The sequence below is a fragment of the Chroicocephalus ridibundus genome, chromosome 4, assembly GCF_963924245.1.
Source record: "Chroicocephalus ridibundus chromosome 4, bChrRid1.1, whole genome shotgun sequence".
Classification (NCBI taxonomy): Eukaryota; Metazoa; Chordata; class Aves; order Charadriiformes; family Laridae; genus Chroicocephalus; species Chroicocephalus ridibundus.
Genome location: NC_086287.1, coordinates 43004721 through 43025651, shown reverse-complemented (window position 1 = coordinate 43025651; position 20931 = coordinate 43004721). Strand labels below are relative to the sequence as shown.

Below are 20931 nucleotides of genomic sequence, written 5' to 3'. Positions count from 1 at the left end.
GGCTTTTTTAGACCACCTACATGATTTTAAAGAGGTAGTGGTTGTTAAGGTAATATCCTTGGATTTATCCATCTTAAACAGCACTTCATGGACTCTTAATATATAGTTTCCTCTGGTACTTTTCATGTTCCAAAAAACCAGCACCAAGAAACAAAACCGCAAGGATCTATGTGTGCAAAGTCAGTGTTTGTCTAAGAGGGTTTTTGGAAGCCGGATTGCTTTGGTTTGCATAGTAGCTGTCTCTGGCGTGATAGATCATGCTGGAACTCACCCAATAAGTATCTCTGTTCCCAATTAGAACTGGAAATGGAGCTGCTTACGAGTGCACAGAGATGATGGCTTGGGTGGCAGCTGCTACTGTGGAGATGGAAATGATCCATTGTAAAACAAATACATTGCACTGTATAGAAAAAGGGATGGTTGTTTTTAATTTATGTTTCAAAGAGACACAGAAAAGTTGCTTAGCTCCCAATGCGTTCTAAACCAAATGTAGCATATTTAAGGACAGGAATTTGCAGCTATTTTGGTGACGCAAAACTTGAAAAAGCCCACCATTTTGTAGGATTTATGAAAACGTGCTTCTTTTGGAGGCAGCAGTTCAATAGAAAACAGATACCGGAATGATGCTGGCATGGGTGCTCGTTCAGATTTTACCACCACGGTCAAAGGACCTTGATAAATAGAGAGGTTGCTGCACTGAGCTGGTAAGCAGAAATAACCAAATAACCATGTTAGTTTAATCACTATGAAAGGGACTCTGCCAAGTTAAGAAACATAAATTTTAATTATATGCACACACACATACTTGAATATATGCACAATATTTAGCTGTGACACCAATAATACTGTGGTTTATTAAAACAGGAAGAATTCTTAAGTAACATTTTATTTTTAATTGATGTTTTTTGTTGATTTGACACTTCCATTTTGTATGGTTCTGGCTATTTCCTGTATCTCCTACACTAACCAGGTGCTATTGTAGTTGCAATACTAATCAAAAGGAAATTTATCTACAAACCTTCTTAAAATTTTCATATAAAAGAGTAAGCTTTTAGATATAGTGCTTTTACTAGTAGTTATTACTTGTAATAAAGATTATGTTCTCTGAAATTGCAATGTCTGAAGAAGAGCTTGTGGTACAAACTAGGAGTTGCAATAGAAAGAATTTGGAACAATTAGCGGGTAGCAAATGTTATTACCTATATTTAAAAAGGATTTGGATGTGATTCAAGGATTTAAAGACCCATAAATTCCACATGAACATTTGAGAAATTGATTGAAAAGGTAATTAGGTATAAGCAGTAAAGCACATGGGAAATGATGATATAGGAGGTTCTAACTGACTACTTTTTTATTTCCTACCAAGGAAAAGCATGTCTCACTACTTTCTTAAAATTCTTCACGTGACATGTAAAGAACTAATGGATAAGGGTGTTGACAATTTGCTTGGACTTTCTGAAGAGCTTTGGTATGTAATAGGCCTCCAAAGAGAAACAAAGCATTGTCTTTGATCAAGAATAAATTTGATCAAGAAATAAATGATTTAGAATAAAAGATGAAATAAAGAACAAAATGAAACAAAGAACTTTCATTATGGAAAAAGACTAACAGCTTGTCCGTCAGGGTTTGGTGTTTGGTCCAGTGTTGCGTAATATAGTAATGAACAAGCTGGAGAGAGGGAGTACTTTGTAAACTACAAAGATTTGCACATAGTACAAAGTTATTTAGAGCCCTTATGGCCAGGGAGGTCTGTGTGAGCCTCCTTGGGTAGATTGGAATGTGCTTGGTGAACGGGCAGCGGGATGGACATTGTCACCTGTGTGTTGAAAGAATTACTTATGGGAAGCTCTTCTTCCTGTCACAAGGTCCCTAATTTTGTTTAGTATGCAGCTTGGACACTGCAGGACGCCGCCTGACTGGTAATATAAAGAATATTGTAATGCATTAGTTTAAATGGGGGACGTGGCTTCATCTGAAAACATCCGGTGCAGTATTGGTCCATCTTGGGAAGATTATTGAAGAATAAGAGGGAGTTCAGAGGTCTGACAGGACAAAGCCATATGGAAAACTTCCCACAGCAGAGTAATAAGAAAGATTGTGACTGTTTGTCTTCAAAAGGAGAGGAATAAACAGAAATGACAAAAAGGTTTGGCCAGGAACTTCTATTTTCCCTGTCTCATAGCAAGAACAAGGGGCAAGCAATAAAGTGAACCACTCCTTCTTTCAAACCATAGTTTAACTGTTGAACTCGCTCAGATGGGAAAAAATCGAGGGCAAAAGTGTATCAAAATTCAGAAAGGGCTGGGCTATTCTGTGCATTTCCAGAAGAGTCAGATTTAGGATAAGTGGAAGCTATACTGCATTTATCCCTCAGGACTGACCTGTTGGAGATCAGGATGAAATTTAGTATTAGGGTAGATTATTTTCCTTGCATTTCTCTCCTGACAGACCCTCATACCTTCCTCTGCAGCATCTGCTGTGACTGCATAGTATAGCACAACAGAGGCTAGTTTGGGGTCACGGCTTAATTTCTCAAACCTAAAAGACCGTCTTTGGCCTTGTTTGAAGCTTCTGACGTTGGCTGGTGCCTTCATAAGCGCAACAGTGGGTGAAACGGACCCCGCTTTGCTTCCACACAGCAGTTCCCATGGTCTGGGCAAAGCCTTGATCTTTCACATGAAGACTACCTTTCAGGCATTGAGTTGGCTTCTCAGTTTTCTTTAGGCTACAGGCATGAGAGAAAAATATACTTTTCTAGCTTTTGTGGGAAAATCCTGGAGAGTTAAATAGGAAAGAGTAAATTAGGGATTTAGTGGAATGAATTGAATGATCCCTAGTAGTTTTTAACTATTTCTTTAGGTTAACTGAACCGTCGTTTAGATTTTTGGAGACATTTTTCTCTGAGGATTCAAAAAGTGGTATGGAAACATAATTTCCTGTCTTCATTACTGTGTCCTTTACAGGCGAGCCAGGAAGGACTGAATTCATTACAAAAATCGAATTCCTTACTAAGAGGTTGTCTTTGGACCTTTGTAGGTTTTATACTGTAAACTTTACATTCCAGATAAGATAGCGTCTGCCATTTCCCACTTTCTAGAGCTACTTAGGAATGAAAATGGACTCCTAGAAGCTACCACTGGAGAAGAAAATGAAGGAGTTGAGTAGCTGTAAGCTTAGCAGGCAGATGGGAGGCAGCTGCCTTGAGTTTCTTTTCGCTGGATTTCTTGCTCACTAAGTTTACTTCTTGGTGACTCAATCTTCCCATCAGTAAACTGGGAATAAAAGTATTACCTCACACCGCCTTGTCAGTGGGATGTTAAATTTAATAATTAAAATATGATCTGAGAGTTTTGGTTGAAAAGTCTCCTGGAGTGTTGCGGGTGGGAAGCAGCAGCACCACACAAAACAAACATGCCTATTAAAGACAGCTGCCGGTTTCTGACCTTAAAGCCTACCTTTCCCTCTGACTTAATGTTCAATATCTCTGGAACAAGCAGGAAGTAGTTTTACTTTCATATATATGTTTTACTTATCCCTCACCCCTTTCTTGCTCATTCCCTTTTCCTAATATATTCGTTTTCTGAGTGTATCGGTATCCAGAGACAGGCATAGCTTGTCACGGTGAAGACATGTTTGTTTCCGATGCCCTTGAGCTTGCTTGAAGCTTCTTCTCCTGCTGAATGCATGATGACCCCTTGGGTTTTGCAGTCTCACAAGGTTCTAAATACAAAGCAAATACCCTTTTGCACCTAAGCACAGGACTTTGAAACCAAGCCAAGCCCACAGCCAGAGATGATTATGGAGGTTCCTTAGTGACTTTAGATTCAAGTGTTGGGATTTGCACATAAAACAAGTCTAAAATCCCTACTTTCTATTGAAATGTCTGGATTTAGCATCCAGAGGGAGGTACTAGGAGTTCATACAGAGAAATTCAATCTGTATGATTCTCTGTTGACTTCTCTGTCTTTTTTATAGCTCAAGTAAGGGAGAAGATGGGGAAGGTGGCATAATGGGGTGTGTGTGCAGAGCTTAATGCTGAAAACAGAGGCCTGATTGAATAGACCTCCTTGTGATGAGAAGGGGGATCAATTCACTGTTGACCCCATCCCATTGTGTGGGTTGTCCTGGGAGTTTCCTTTGAAAATCCCAGTGGTTTGGGTTTTCTGCATGGTTTGTACTCAGCCTTTCCCTCCATGAATAGAATAGCTTTTGCTGGAATTTTTGCTGGATTTTCTGTGGTTATTGGCTGAGCAACGCTCTCTCACTTCAGAAGACTTGAGCAAGCATGTTGTGGAAGCACTGATCAGGGACCCTGAATCATTTGCTGGCTTAGAGTTTTTCATGTATAGAACAAACATATTCCTGGGACGCAATTGCCCCCGAGAAACAGATTATACTTTACTGTCCCAGGTGGAAGTGTTCATTCATTATTTGGATTGCAGGAGTGATTTGGGGCTTTACAGACACATGAATTTCTGCCATGCAGAGTTTACAACTCATGGTGATAGAAAGGCAGGGAGCTTCAGGCAAACTGGGGAACACAACACAGTCCTAAAAGATAAGAAGTGGACAGAGCTATGAAATAAGGACACCAGATGCTGATTTGTGAGCATTGGTCCTGTACCTTATTACTTTATAAATCTGTTGGCCTAGAGGAAGGAATTAATTTTAGAAGGGAGGGAGTACTTGAGAAATACACACCTGGCATCGTCAGGTAAGAGATGTTCAGGATGTCTTCCTGCCATAGGGTTGCTTTGAATGAACTCCTGCACGAGTAGGGCAAAGGCCAGGATCTACAAGGAAAACTGAATTCTTCCCTAGGTTTATTTTAATATCTTGCTAAAATTTACGTGCTGTATTTGCCTGCCTGCTGCACAGCCTTATAATCTAGTGGCAGCATTTGTAAGGGGAATAAATCTCTGTTCCTTCAATTGTACGGCAAGTTGCATCAAGCTCTTTCATAAACCCACACTGTCTCTTGGAGTCCTGTTCCCCAGGCCAGCCTTTGGCTCTTCCAGCAGTGGCTGCAGGTCGTCCTGTTTTGTGGGCTGGATTCTGCACTCATAGCTGTGCTGACTGGTGCTTCTTCATTGGTGTAGGCCCATTTAGAACAAACTGAAGATTTTAACTAGTCAATATTAAACGAAAATTCAAGACACATCCCTTTGTTTTTTCAGTTTAGGTTCTCAGCATTGGCCTCACACACTAGTTTACCACTTCCCCATGTGTGAAACATGCCCTGGTGTAGGAGAATGCTGCTTGAAGCTGTGCTGTATAAACTGTGCCAGATGCTAAATTCCATTAAACTACTTCGCTGCTTCAGGAGATCAGATCTTCATATTTGTTATTTCAGTATCTTAAAAGCCCTGATTTTGTTCTCTTTTTGAAGCATAGGAAGTTTACATAAAGGAAAAGGGTTTTTTTTCCCATTTATTTCCTCCTGAGATAATATGTCCAGCCATTTTTTCCTGTAAGGAAACACAGCGATTGAAAAGATTGCAGGTTTTCAGTAAGATAGAAATGAATCCTATATAGGGATCCTTAGCTTTAAGAAGAAGAACTTGAAGAACTCTCCTTCAAGATAGAAATAAGCTTGAAAGTCTATCAGTCTTCTGCTTGTCATCTCTGTCCTTCTGCTTGTTAGCTGTGTGGGGGAGACACATGTAGTCAGTGTGTTTTGTTTTTCAGAAGTTGATCTGCCTCTGAAAAAAGATGGGTTTACATCAGAAAGTACAACTCTGGAAGCCTTGCTGCGTGGAGAAGGAATAGAGAAAAAAGCGGACACTAAAGAGGAAGACACTATACAAGAAATCCAGGTAAAGGAGAGCCCCATGCCCTGACAGCAGGGCTGGATTTTACAATTTGTCTCTAAGCCTAGCAGATTTTGTCCTATGGCAGAACAGTGCATCTGTTGATAGTTGTGTCATTCTACTGTCAAAATGTTATCAAACCATTGTGCTACACTGCGATGCTCAAAATGAACTTGGGATCTCGCACACTTCTCCTGTCACAAGAATCTCAGTCGTTTGGCTGTGTTCTGCACAGCTTCTGTGTTGGAATTTGTTTTGCAGCACTATGAGACAATTACATATAAAACTGAGAAGCAGAGATGGGTCCCAACCATAAACTGAATTTTAGTGACTCATATTTAAAGGGAATTTGGACACGGATTTGAAGTTGGATTCACAGCTGCTGACTGTAGACAAATACGTGTCATTGCCTTGGCTGTTTTTTCTTACACTGAGAAGTCTTCAGGAAGCATACAAGCAAAATAAAGAAATAAAAATATTCTAATGTTTATTACCTCAGTTATGATTAGTGATGCAGGTATGAGAAATATTGCCTTTTCACATGCATTATGGTTTGAAAGTTATTTGTCAAGATTCCATTTCATCCTTTAACAATTAAAAGTAGAAACGCATTTGTGGGCCTGTCATAGAAGGAGTTCAGGCAATATAAAGGGTTCTTATATAAGGGCATGTAACTTCATAAAGACATCTTAAGTCGTTAGGAAACCAGACCTCTTCTGGAGGAGCAGCAGTACATCTATGATTATGCTAAAAACCATTGTGCTACAAGTCTATTAGCGATTTTTAGCAAGAGCCACTGGTGATGTGTGAAACTTGGTAATCTTGGCTGAGATACAACATATCACATCTGTACCTAAAAATTAGTAAAAATTTGCATGGGCAGCCCCATGCCAAATAAAACAAGAGTGTGGGCATCAAATGTATATGCTTGGAGCTCAGTCATACTTGTCTATTTGCTAGAAATTTCACACATGTAAGGACAGCAAAATTAGGTCTCCCATTCCCAGTTATACAGGTAAAGGAGCACCATCAAAGTCAAAGCGTCCCATGCTCATGGAGTGGGGAAAAGCTCAACATGAGGCCCCCTCTGTATTTCCTTCTTCAGTAGTGTATCTCAGTCTATTAAGCTGAAAGCCCTAAATCTTTGTTTACACCTGCTTCCAAGGTCACAAGAAGTCATGGTGCAGCATCTTTATGAGCTCAACAAGTGCCTTTGGATGTTGCTGTGTGATCTGAGCTCCCAAGTTATCCCCAGCAGCAGTCCAAGGAAAGAGACTTCGGAGACAGTGGAACTGACACAAATCTGGGTATTGCAGAGCAGCGAGGGGGTGCAAAAATGTACAAAAAGTTTTCAGCTAAACTGCTATAGCTTTAACCTGTCATCTGGATGCAAGTTTCATCAGAAGAGATGCAAAAGGCACGTCTTGGAAGCACAGCTTATCTGGATTCAGTCTATACAAAAACAATTACTGAAGCCTTTACTAGTATCCAGCTTTCAGTGTGTACTTCGGCACCTGGCAGCTAGACTGTACCGGATCAAAATCATGATCAGTACCTTTTATGCATATGACAAACAAGAGAATGCAAATTTCTCTTTTGTTCCTTTGCATGCTTTTCTGTGCCGTAACTTGAAAGGGCCCAGCCTCAGTGGTGGTGAGATTGAGCAGGTGGGATAGACTTAGTTGTAATTCCCACCTCAGTCCCAGCCGCTTACCACCCTCTCAAACTCACAGTATCTGTCAGGAGAAGACTTGGTGCTTTGCACTGAGGTATATTGGGCTGTGAAACTATTTTAGAAAGGCAGAATAGGAAAAGTTACTTTGCTAAAAAGGGTAGGGATTGCCCCTACTAAATAGATGCAGTCATTGCGACCTGCTGGACAGTTGGTATTTAACAGGGTTGAGGATTTTGCCCTACAGTAAATTGGTATTGAACGTGTGTCTCCATCGTTTGCTGGAGGAGGTTTAGAATGGCCTTTTGAGGATGCATCAGAAAGGTTATGCCCCTTTTATCAAGAATTAAAGTCATTACCCTGGCAGTGTCACCAAATTCACATTTGATTACTTATTATCTCTTTCTTAAATTGATACTGCAATTTTAAATGAAGAAAGTGGTTTGAGTTATTTCTCTTAACTGCCTCTGTTTAGCATTATTGTTGTAAACTAGCTCCTTCCTCTCCCACAAAGGGTATAGTTGCAGCCTTCTCTCTTTTTGGAAATAATTTAAGATACAAAGCACTGTAAAAATATAAACTCATATCAGTAAGGCTGCATATTTTCTTACGTAGCGCTAGTCTCCTCATATACAATGTTTTCTGAGTGCTCCTGTTTTCTAAGATGAAGTCAATTAATGTATGCAATTGCATGAATTTTGAAGAAACATTTTATGTATGTAGAACTGGAACTTGCTTAACTTTTCCACCCTCTAGTATTTAGTACTCTGGTATTATGTGAAATTATATTTCATGATGGTCTGACCTCATTAATAGCCTCCTGAGAATTAAAAATAAAAGGAGAAAAAAAACAGATGAAGACTTGATCCTCTACCATGTTCTAAAAGTTTTTTGTAATTTTTAAAAGGGACACTGTCCAACATTAGACTTAAAAATTCATCTGATAAGTTAAGAATAAATTTGCATAGTTGGTTTTCCAAATACGGGATTTTTTTAAAGTGAAATTTCTGTTCTGCAGAAATCTGCAGAATTCTGAATTCAGAATTCAGTGCTTGAGGTATGTAGGAAGAAAAGAGAGCAACTGTGATTTGCTCCTGTTCTCCCTCTGCTGGGTCTCAAATAGCCATTAAGTAGAAATTAGATGGAAGGCACAAATAGAGTAAAAGACTGGAAAACATCCCCATCAGTTTAAAGTCACTGATTTGAATCTGCATCATGGCTGCATGTTGTAATTTAAATGAATGGTGACATGGCAAAGATAAGTTAGTGATTCCAGATTAGTCCCTTACAAAATGACACCACACAGTGAACAGCAGGAGTGGCCGGTGTCCATTTCTGTATTTCTAGCAGACATGCCAAGGGTTGAGGAGATTTCAAAGGGACTTCTTTCCACATTAGTGTTGTGATGGTTTGTCTTGCCTTTGTCCATGCAATGTCTGCCTTGTGCATGTTTTCAGGGCAGCCAGCCTGTGTTTGATTCTATAGAGGTTACGTTTCAAAAGATCAAGATAAAAGGATTGAAATTCCATGGCCTTGGCATCTCACTGTTATGTGAGATAATGAATTATTGTCCCTATTAAATAATTAATTGAAGGAACTATTGCTATTGTTCCTATTAACTTAAATGAGACCTGAACTTCCTCAGCATTCTCATGCAGCAAGACCCCAACTTCCAGATTACGGGGTTGTACATGTGGTGTAAACCCTGAAAGATGTTACTTTCTGGATCCACTAAACATTCTGGAACATACAGGGGAATTTTCTCTGTTTTTGCTAAACAAAGAAAATTCTGAGCTGCCAAGGAGAAAAACACTGATTTCTGTCATCTTAAAGTACGTTCTCAACATTAGAGGAAAACAAAACAATTTAAGGTGCAAGAAACCAAAATAAAAAAATCATGCAAATAATTTCCCAGACAAGGCCTGCATTTGTGCAGAGTAATACTTGTGTTGTTGTGGGATATCAGTGCTCAGTGATGCCACTGTTATTTCTTAGGAACCTTTTTTTCAAAGTTGTCTGATATCGGTGGTATTTTTTAATGAGAACTCCCTGGAGATCTGAGGGTGGAAGGGAAAGCAAATTTTGCTTTAGCAGAAAGAAGTAGGGGCTCTGGGATCTGATCTGGCATTATAACATTAATCAACTGTAATTTAATAGCCTGCAGTCTCTGTGGTAAAGAGCAGAAGTTGGTTGTATGTGTTGTCATCTTTTCTTCTAACCATTCCTGTTTATTGTTCAACCACAGAGGGTTTTAGAAAATGATGAAAATGCAGATGAAGTGAATGAGGAAGAGGACTTGGAAGAAGATATTCCAAAACGAAAGAACAGGCCTAGAGGACGGGTAGGTGGAGGCTTTAATGGAGTGGAAAGGAAGGAAGAAAACATCTGCTTTCTAGTGTATATTTGTCATGTGTTGTATATGCAAATTGTCTGTCCATGGATATATGATAGTGATAACACTGTAGGTAATTTTCAGTCATATGGTAGAATATTTTAAATATTTTTTCAGTTTGTTTTTGTGAATTGCCAAGAAAACAAACTCTTAAGAGTAAAAATTTGGGGTAAATTTATTGTAGTGTTATATTTACAATTATAATGTAAACTGTAATAATTATGATGACATCCTGCTATTACAATGCTCTTACTTTAAACCAACATTTACTAATTACAGAAAAGCAACGAATTCAGTCACGACAGGCAAAATAAAAAAATTAATAACAGTAACTTGAACTGCATTAATACATTTTGCAGCTTTCTCCAAGGTAGCACTTTGTGGCTGACACTGGCCCTCTTGAGCCCATGGCAAATCTTCCATTTGCTTAAAATGGGCAATATTTTATCCGTAGGGGAGTCTGCGTCCCTTCTCTTATCTAAGATGTCTCTTCACAATTTTAGCAGGGCACCAGTTAAGTAAAGAGGCCAACATTTTAAAACTTGGAATCAACATTTTCAACTGTGGCCCCTTAAGCTAGGCATCTAAATAATTGTGAACACAATTCTCAGAAGTTTCGAGCATTTTCATCTCTCTTTTGGCTCCAGCAGATGCTGCAGGGGCACAGGAGCTCTAGAAGTACCTTTTGATGTATTTGTAGGAGTCAAGCAAGAAGGGCCGCATTTTAGACCAAAGGAGCAGGATATAATAGCTTTTGAATAAGAGAGAGACGTGAAACCACATTGAATACTTGCAATGTACTTATGCATCAGACCCTCTCTTTTGGTTTCTTCTGTTGTTGTGTTGTTTCAGTTTTCTGCTCCTCTTTATTTTGGAGCTTAAGTCCTTTAATATAAGATCAAAGCACTTTAATAATTGGATAAGTATATATTTCACCTTCCTTATTCTCAAAATCACCTGAACCAGTTTCTTTCTTTCTTTCTTTCTTAGCCAAAGACCCCCACCTGGAAAAAAATTTTCCAGAAAAATGTAAGTTTCAGAAAATTTGTATGAACCAGTAACCAAAACCAGGAGTTAGAATTGATACATGCACACAAGCTTGACTGTAGCAATCAACTAATATTCCAGGCTAACAACTCTTCCAATAAGTTGCTCTCATATAAATTGCGCATGCTGGTTAGGGTGAGTGAAAGAGTGAATAGCTGAAAGAAATATACTGCTCAGGAGAAGGGAATTTGCTGTATTCATATATCCCAGGCCTACACAAACAAAGTCCTGAAGTGAATGTTATGTGCAAAGTTTTACTCCCCTGTTCAGGAAACTGTTTCAGAATAACTCTATTACTTTTTCTCTGCTATTGTAGGGCAAGAAGTTAGAGGGTACTTGATGTCCCATTCATTTTGAAGCATAAATTTACGTCTTATTTTCTGCCCTAGAACTGGCCTCCTATTAAGTACAGGAGCAGCAGGATCTCTTGCCTTTTTCTTGTAACTAACTCCTGCTCTGCTAGTGCCCTGGCTTCATTCAGTGCAAAAAAGAGAAGTCCGAGGAGTGCCAAGTACTTTGAGCAATTTTCGTTTTTATATGATGGCATCAATAACCAAAGCAAAATGTGGTATAAATTAGGATTTCAAAATTAGGGACAGATTCCCTAGCTGTTGAAAACTGGTAAGCTTGAATTGCAGCCTGAATTGCGTCTGGTCATGAGTGTTTTGCCACTCCTCAAGCAGCCCTTTTCTAATGTGAGCCTGACCCAGTGTAGGGAATCGGGACCAAGGATTTGAAATTAGAGGACATGAAACCTGGGCAGCATTTTGTTTCTGGGAAGAAGTTGCTTAGGGTATTTTTAGAGGGCAAAAGGACATGCATAGGAAACTATATCCTGCAGAGTGTGGCCTTTGGGGATTCAGAGAAGGAGTGAGAAGGGCTGACAGCATCGATGCAGGATTAATGTGACAGAATTACTGCTCTGGACTTTCCAAATTGCCCATGCCCCTTCTTTTCCCTACAGCATGACTTTATTTTTAATCCTGGACTCTCCATCTGTCCCTCTGGCAACTCTCTCTGGCTGCTTCAGGGCTGCTTCAAGGCTGCTGTGCCATGGCTTCCAGGCCTCACGTCAAGTCTTGTAGTCTTTGCTGCATCCCATCAGGAGAACAAAGGCAGTCGTGGATGACTGAATTCAACAGACTGGGGTGCTGACAGCAAGCATGGGGCACTCAATTTAGTGCCCCTGGGGCAGCTGCTCGGTTTACTACCCCCTCAAGGCTAGCCCTAAAATGGTGGGAGCATTAGGAAGGACATTGAAGGCCGAAGAGATGGATTTATGGAAGGAGATTTTTAGTATCTTTGCTGGACAAGGAGAATGGGTAGGAGCTGAGAAGGACAGTTTGCTAGGAGATATGAGAGGAATGCAGCTGCACCTGTACAGATTGTCTGCTTGTCAGCTGAATATCCCATGGGACAATTTCAAAGGCACTAAAGACATTTAGGAACCCAAGTCTCATTGAAAGTCATTGACTTGAAAAATCTCCCCCTGTGTGTTCAGTGCATGAAAAAGTATATCTGACGTGCGGTCATGACATGAATGCTGTACCCTTGCGTTTCTGTAGAGAGCGGTTTGAAGGGAAACAGCTGCCTGTAAGACTAGTGAAACTCCGAGCAACAGACCTTAAATTACCATCCTATTCTGAAAGGTGCCTGTGTAAAAATAGTACCTTCTTACTCAACAGATCCATTCTCAATGTGTAAACAGAGTCAGACCTACTGACCGGTGACAAAAATAAGACTTTATAGCTTTTTCACAGCCCTGAAAAGCCAATGCAGCTGGTAGGATAGGGAAATAGGATCCTAATCCAGATATCAGCAGAAACATTTATTAAGGGCCAATCGCTTGTCTCTATGAAGACTCTGATGAGCTGAGGTTTGTATAGGAGCTGCCATGGTCCGACATTCAGCTTGCAGCACATTTTGTAGTGGTGAGGGAAGAAAGAAACTAGCCTGGGATTGATTTCATAGCCCAGAGGGGGTTTACAGAGCTGGCAGTCAGAGAGAAAATATTGCAGACTAGTTAAGATGATTTTATGTGATATGGTCAGTAAAGTAGCTTCCACCAAACAATTGTTGCTGGGGCCTTTTCCAGGGTGAAGCTGCTTTTCAGTTCACCCTTACAAATCTGACTCTGCACGTGTGTGCTGATCTGCACAGAGGTCTTTGCAGAAGGCAGAGCTGTACTTGTCATACCTAATAGTATTTACCCCATCCAAACAGCTGCAAATCCATGTCTTTCCTTCAGGACTGTGTTAAGAGTTAGACCTGAGCAATCCCAGGGAAATAATTTGTGAAGTTTCTATAAATCCCTGTTTTCACAGACTGTGGCAGGCCAGTGTAAAACTGTTCCTTGTTCCTTCTCTTTACATGACCAATGGACTGCAGCTGGAATAGTGCTAGTTCAGTCCCAAATCCATAGAAGAGGGACAGAGCTCATATGACCCCTTTGTGTCTGGGGCACTAATATTCTCAGAATTTCTACATCTTCTCCAGCTTTACTTGATGAAGCTCTGTCCCTTTCTTATTTTCACATGCAAAAGCTCAAAGGATTTGAGTTAGGCGACCTTATGTAGGGTGAGAAACATCAACAGTTTAATAAGAGAAGCAGCAGAAACAATTTTGTTGCTTTTACCCAGGAATAGAGTAGCTGGCAGAATTAATAAAGGGCTATCTAGCAGTCCACTTGCAGATCACTTCCTCAGATAAACATCAGGTCTAAAATTTTTGTCATCTACAGACTGTACATTAGTGAACATGAAAGAATTGAAGGCTTTGGCTCCATTCCCAGTTCTACATCACAGCCTCCACCATATCAACTGTCCCCTTGTTGGCATCTCAGCTGAGAAGGGTCAGGACTAAGTAGCTTTGATGCTGGGTTCCACTCTTGCCCCTGGAGCTCAGGACAGAGCAGTCTGCGCTGTGGAGAAACAGAGCTTTTCAGTTTCCAGGGCTGCCAACTTGGTATGTTGTAGGAACACAGAACTGCAGAGAGACCTTTCTGGGTAATTCCCGTTCTCTGTTATTGTAGGTAGCCATGTTACCTAATCTGTTCCACTAACTGACCAAAGCTCCATTTTATAATTAGCCATGGTATCTTTGTCCCAGAAGGCCATTTCAAAACATTGCTTTTCAGCTAGAAAACAAAACAAAACAAAACAAACAACCCCCATTTGAAAATATTAAAGGAAATAACTTTACCTCTGTTTTATTTGGGGACTGTTTTCTGGCTGATTTAATGGTTATATTTATCCTCTAACACCTGTTCATCTATTCATTCATTTGTATTTAGTTAAGCAAGGTATTTGAACGTCTTCAGAAATGAATGTGTGATGATACTCAATTGAATATGCACTGGCAGTGACCTACTGCTATGGATGAACAGTTTGGGTTATCTGTGGAGAGGATCTCCACTGCATTACAAGGTCCATTAACGTAGTGCATATCTTGGGAGATGAAGGGTCAAGCCCACTCTTGACAAACCCATATGGAAGCTGAGGGTTTGTTTAGTTTATATGCCACATTTTTCATAGGAGGGTGAGGGGTACAAGAAAACCTGAGGGGCGATGGAATAATGTTAACATTCCTCTTGTTCTTGCAGGCTCGGGGATCTGGAGGTGGCAGGAGACGGAATGATGCTGCCTCCCAGGATGATCATGACAAACCCTATGTTTGTGACAGTAAGTAGCACTCAGACAGCTGATTCTGCTTCCAGCCTGGTCCTACCAGCTCGATGCACTCAGGGCTTCATCTTTTCCCTTCCAGCAAAATATTCTGCTGCTCTCTGACTTGCATGTTTGCCACCTGCGGCTGCTGCTGTTCTTGGTGTTTTTGCATGAAGGAAGTAAAATTAAGTCCTTGGCAAGACTCCACTTCCTTTGCCCTATAATAATTCATCTCTTATATTTTCTTTCTCTTTCTCCTCTTTTTCTGGCTTCTCTGCCTTTTGTCTTCTTTTCCCCCATGTAAGTTTCACCCTCTATTTCTTTCTCTGTTTCAGATAGTTACAAACAAAAGCATAACTCAAAAATCTCCGACAAAGGTACTTCGCCCTTGTTGTATCTCTTCATATATTTGGTGAATCTCTTTCCTTCAGTCCTTTTAAAATTTCACTGGGATAAATTTTGAAGGTCTTATTCACATTCCTCGCTCAGAAGGTACTCTTGTGGCATTATCAGGAGTTGAGCCCTCCTAGGAAACAAACACAACTGGAATGCTTTGTTTTGATACATATTCCCTTTGAATATGGCCATGCTGTTTGACATCTTGCAGTGGGACTACATGTGAAGTAAGGCATTGCCCCATCTTAAAAATTGTACCAGAGCCCAATGCCCAAACTGAAGAAGGGTACCAGAGTCATAGTATGAAGGAGGAGTCCAATATTTGACACACAGTGTATTTTTTTATGGTCTAGTCCGTGGTGCTTTTCTTCTTCTTTTGATACTCTTTTTTTGCTTCACTGTTTTCATTTCTGTGAAGGGCACTTATCTTACCCACACACTTTTGAGGTCTCCCATCTTAAGGCTTACTGTGCTTACTGTACATGCAATAATAGTTCATGCTACTGGATGCCTTTTATCCTGTAAGACAATAACCAAACAAAAGTTAATAGAAGTAGGAGAATAGCAGGAGGTCTTTGCTTCTGTGATCCAAAAATGTTTGCTGGTTTTGAGGACAATTAGAATCCCCATTACTCCACTGTTTACCTGTCTTCCAACTTTACTGAACTTAAAACACCAACTGTTAATATGTCAATCTATGGGGGTATTTCCTCCTTATTTTTAAAAACAGGAAGAAATAAAGAGCATGCACAGTAAATAAGAACTGTGTTCCATGTGATCAACTCATATTCCTTTATGGTGAGACCAAATGACCCCACACAGTATAGTGATGCACATATTGACTGTTTTGCTTCAGCAAGGTGAATATTCTAAGGGCAATGAGTAGAAATTGAAAGACTTGCACGTGAATGGGAGTGTCTAAATACATGATCAAGGAGGAAGAGCTCTTTAGGGTATGAAGAGTCAGGAGATTTCTACGGTGGTTAAATAGCTGTCCTTGTGTGTTGGAAGAACTGAAAATTGTCTTCTAAGACTTCTCTGTGAGCCTAGCATGTATCTTGCTGAAATCCACAGCTTTCTTATGCTGATATCTGCATAACTGTCTTTGTCTCTTTTCTGGAGCATCCTTCTAAATCCAAGGACACTTGTCAGTGGTAGTCATTTTGAACATAAAGACTCTTTGTTGTCTGATCTTACTTTGCTTTTGGATCTTTACAGAGAACTCACAACACGCATAGTGATTTGCACAGAGTAGATAAAACATTTAAGATATCAAAGCAGGCAGAAGAAATCTGGGCTGAAGGCTCTGTTTCATTGTTGTGCTGATGGAATTTTGCCTTGGCTTACATTTTGGAGCATGAATTTCCTCTTTGGTTTTGGAAATATAAACTTTCCTATTTCATTTGGCTGATACCTTTCAGTTTTAAAAAACTTACAGTTAGAGGGTGAGTCATAAGGAGTTTTGGAATCCAGACTTTACACAGTGACTCCTCCTATTCCATTGTAGATAGCTGAGAGAAGGGTAAAGTGATAGTAGAACTCTTTTACCTGACTGTGGAGCAGAAGGAAAGAACTGTCCCAACTGTAATGCCATCATCCTGAAGTAATATACTGCCCGTGCTAACTTTCTGTAGAAATATTACATACAATTCATTGTGAATAATTGGCTTAAGTTGAGGCCTCTTTCATGCTTGGGTGATCCCAATAAAGAATTTCTTGAATCAATTTTTTCTTTGAAATTATTTGCTAAATATTTTTATAGATAAATCTCAATCTAATTGTGTAGGCTATAAATTGGTTTGCAGCAGTCCACGTGCAGATGTTTTGGGCAGATAGTTTTATTTTACATTGAAACATGCAGGTCAAAAATAGCGAATCTGTTTCCTGTTTGGGAAAACATTATTCCTTCAATGACATTATTGGTATATATAATTACCTTAATGGGTCGACACTTTACTTTTTCTCTATATTATTTAATTTACCTCTGGGTTGCATTTTCTGCAAGCGTGATATTTGAGTTTAGAAAGTGACCACAAAGAAGAAAGCATAATGTATCTACACCTAATCAATTTTGTTATTTAATTGCATGGGCACAAAAAATGATCTGTGGCGAAGAACTACTCTGCTCTTTTTTCATAGTTACACATTCATATTTGTGGGAAACTTGAATATATGACTAGTTTTTATTAGCAATAAAAAGATTATGGGAAAAAACCTAGTCTATGTGTCAGTATGATGATCCAAGAGTGGTAACCAGCTGACACTGCCCCTTGTGTTGGAAGACAGCAATGTTATATATGAAAAAGCATGCCTTTTTTGGAAGACACATTCAGCTATGCACTGATATTAAACCTGGCCCCAATATTAAAACTGACTAGAAATATGGAATTTCTATATGGGGGAAGGTTTTCAAAGCTCAAAATGTTTTGTCATCCTGCATTTTTAAGAAAAGGTAGTTAGTTACTTGTTTTGTGTAATGAAAAATTCTGAAATACTTCTGCTGACCTTGTTGAGCACATACTGTATCAGAAGTTCAGAATAAAATGTTTGGACATTCAAACCACTGGTAAAATTGCTAACATAGCCATGAAATGCCTTGTTTCATCAAATCAGCAAGTGGAAGACTAGTCGGTCAAATTTTCAACCAGTTGCACTGGATATTGTTGTGCCTCGAGCTCCCTGGGATAAACACTTGGATAATGAAAGTGGCAGGGCAGTCTGGTGTGAGATGGCTATAGGCTGGAAATGGTAATGGGCAGAATTGGTCAGCTGCTTTATGAGACCAGACCCAAACATAGCTTGAATACCTGGCTAGGAGATAGAGCAGGTGCCTTAAAGGGTAGTGAAAAGTAGGGCTTGAGGAGCAAAGCAAAGCCTATAATGTCAAGCAAGAGAAGTGGAAGGTGTTCCACCACAGCTGTTCATGATAAACTGCTTTTTAAAGGAGGGACAGAGTGAATGAATGTATTAATACTTACATATGTAATGAGTATTGATGTCATGTCATTGTCAAATGATCAGCTGGGGAACCATCAGTTCTACCACAGCAGTCATCTTAACAATCGTTCTTCTATTTTCATATTGTTTGTTATATATTATTTACTTTTTTTAAAAAAAAGAAGCTCCTCTGAAGTTTTATCTAGAAACTTGTATTCTGGTTTAAAAGTTGAAATCAGTTGTAACACCTGAGCTTCACAACTCCAGATGTCTGCTTCCTTTAGAGCAGTTAGTTTGTGATGAATTTCTACAAGTTATTAACTTTCCTGCTGTCCATCCTCATTTGTCTGCTTTCATTCTTCTCATGTTCCCATGGAGACTTACTATGTACATACTTCCACCTTTGTTTTCTGTCCCTCTACGGAAGATTTCCCTTGCCCATCTCTAAAAGAAGTTGTTTCTTTCTTTTCCTTTTACCAATATGTCCTTGTCTCCTTTTAGTTTTATTCCTGTATAAACTGCTATTTTAGCATAACAACTTATGTTTATATCGTATCCTTTATTGACCGTCCCTCTGAGGCTGAGATATGCATTCAGATCCATTCCTTGTGGAAAATCAGAACTGACTGAAACTTTCCTGTGATCTCTGCTGGATCAGTGACTAATGCAACCTTGCGTGTACCCAGAGACACTGATACTATAGTGTTTTGTAGAAGCTGATGCTTTTGTCAAAAACTTCGTTTTCAGGTTTCTTTAGTTATTTAACCTGATTTTTCTCTGCTGCAGTCTAAGACCAGGAGTTCTTGCTCTGTTCTTAGTGGATAACAATGTCTTCTTTCTATGTCTGCAAACAGTTACTGGGACTTCTTTCAGCTGTGTTTTCCTCGTCTCTTTTACTAAGCTTGGTTTTTTTCCTCTGAAAAATGTCCAGAGGGTCTTATTTAAGTAGCAATGGCCAGAACTAAGTAGAATGTGCTGTTCTGAGGATAGAAGCAGTTCAGAAGATGGATGGCTGATACATTTACATGTAACTTACATTTACTTATAGAACTTGGATTTATGCAGCTTGCTCTGTTATGTACCTAAGAGAGGTACAGAGATGGCTGACCTAACAGGATTTTAGTTTTTCAATGCAAGATGCTCCTCTCCAGTGCTGTGTCATGTTTCAGTGGCAAAGGAGTTTTCATCCTGGTCCACCGTGTGAATTCATATTTAATATACCGTTTGCTATAGCTTGTTCCTTCGCTATTCAACCTGTTTCTACTCAAGCAGATCATCTATCATCTTTAGTTTCCTCAGTATACTGCTTTGTCCTGTTTATACTGTATTTTATTTATTTATTTATACTAGATGTCATATGTCACATTACTGTTTGAAAGAGTTCTTTGATTAATGAAGCTCATATGATATATTTGTATTATTAGTCCATTATTTCTGTCAACAATCAGTTCTCTGCATGCTTCTTTCACACTCTATTCCACCCTTCAAATTAATGATAAAAACAGATGCAAGCATTGGGCCCAAAACAGACTCTTTCAGGTGCCTGAAGATGCAGAAAGGTGCCTTGTGAAGTTTTTAAAAAAATTAGGCTCTTAATTCTCACTGATTTCAACTGGAAGTAGGCTCCTAAACTGTTTTCACTGAATATCCCACTAACTGCGTATCTGCTTGTATCGTGTCTACAGATCATATGAGGCTTGGTCCCTAAGTGGACACTTTGAATTTGACTTTGAACTACTACTAATTATTTGGGACATGGTTTTAAACATGCTTGACCCTACATCCAAATCACTATCGCTTGAAACATCCTTACGCTTTTTCTGTAAATTCATTACCCAGCAGGGTATTGAAATTTTATTATTTTGAGATTAATTTTTTTCTTCCCCATTCCCTCTGCTAAATGTATTGTAGGTTCTGCCAACAAAAGGCTGGACTCTTCAAGTGGTTTAACTGATTTAAGATTAACAGATTCCACTGACTTTCAATGGGTACTGAGGATCTCTTTATTTTGGTTTCCTTAGAAAATTCCAGATAAATGTTGTATTGCTCTAGTATGACTTGCCAAACACAATTCCTTGAGGCCTGTTCTTTCACAAAGTGACATCTCTAGTAATTACCTTGTGAACTTCACCTGCCTTCTTTCTCATCTTCTTGAAGTGGACCTGATCCTGTCATACTCATTTTAACAAACATCTCATTGATTCTCTGGACAGTTTGCTGGAATACAGAAGGCCTACAAGATACATCATGATTTAGCTTGATTTTTACCAGTTCTCTGAGATTTCTTAATTCTTACAGATACTATGAATGAGTCCAACACTACTAACTGCTGATTCTTAGGACAGACCTTTGGTTAAATGTCACAATGACAAGCTGATTTGAAAATGCTTTGATTATAGCATTATGTTTTTACATGCTTCTCATAAATCTCCATCATGACTTCAGCTTCCCTTTAAACTATTAGCAGTTTAAGCCCTAAATCATCTCCTGGTATTATCCTTTCTAGTGAATCCCTAAGTAGTTAATAAGCAGTAAGATCTAGAATAAGATGATTGTTCAGATGAACCACAGAAACAACTCTCCCATCATAGCTTCTGTACTTGGCGTTCGTTGACTACATTATTGGTAGAAAAGACAAGAGTAGCGAGGCAAGGACACTTTTTTTAAAAAATATTGAATAACACAGGCCTGGAGTAGAGCACATGGTAAGAGGGGAACAGAATTAACTCTGATAGTTGAATGTTTTCTGCTCCTATAGGCTGCCTTTTCTCCTTCTAACATTTCATTTATTGAAATGTGGACATATATATTGTTGACCTGTGCACGTTTTGCACTGGAATTCCAAGTTCCTGTCATCTTAAGACAGCAGGTAGATTCTGGGAGTTGTCCTCTGGGGGCACTGAAAAAAGGACTATTAACTACCTACAGAAAATCTCCTTTGAAACGGGTTACTAAATAGCTGCTCTATTACAACAGGTGTATATCATGACAGTACTGATCAAAGAGGGACAA

At 39.3% G+C, this 20931-nt stretch overlaps 1 protein-coding gene across 9 annotated transcripts in view; it reads left to right on the top strand.

The window, feature by feature from the left end:
* DPF3 (double PHD fingers 3) overlaps positions 1-20931 on the top strand; it is a 170865-nt gene that overhangs the window by 96308 nt on the left and 53626 nt on the right. For 4 of the 9 annotated variants that reach the window (XR_010070658.1, XR_010070657.1, XR_010070656.1 and 1 more), the window contains 5 exons: positions 5689-5816; positions 9728-9823; positions 10865-10903; positions 14523-14601; positions 14922-14963. Coding sequence is in view for 4 of the 9 variants with exons in the window: in XM_063331472.1 (XP_063187542.1) it covers positions 5689-5816; positions 9728-9823; positions 10865-10903; positions 14523-14601; positions 14922-14963 (384 nt within the window). In the remaining 5 variants the exon portion in view is untranslated. The remainder of the gene's footprint in view (positions 1-5688; positions 5817-9727; positions 9824-10864; positions 10904-14522; positions 14602-14921; positions 14964-20931) is intronic. The other 5 variants (XR_010070659.1, XM_063331473.1, XR_010070660.1 and 2 more) reach the window with 3 other exon arrangements.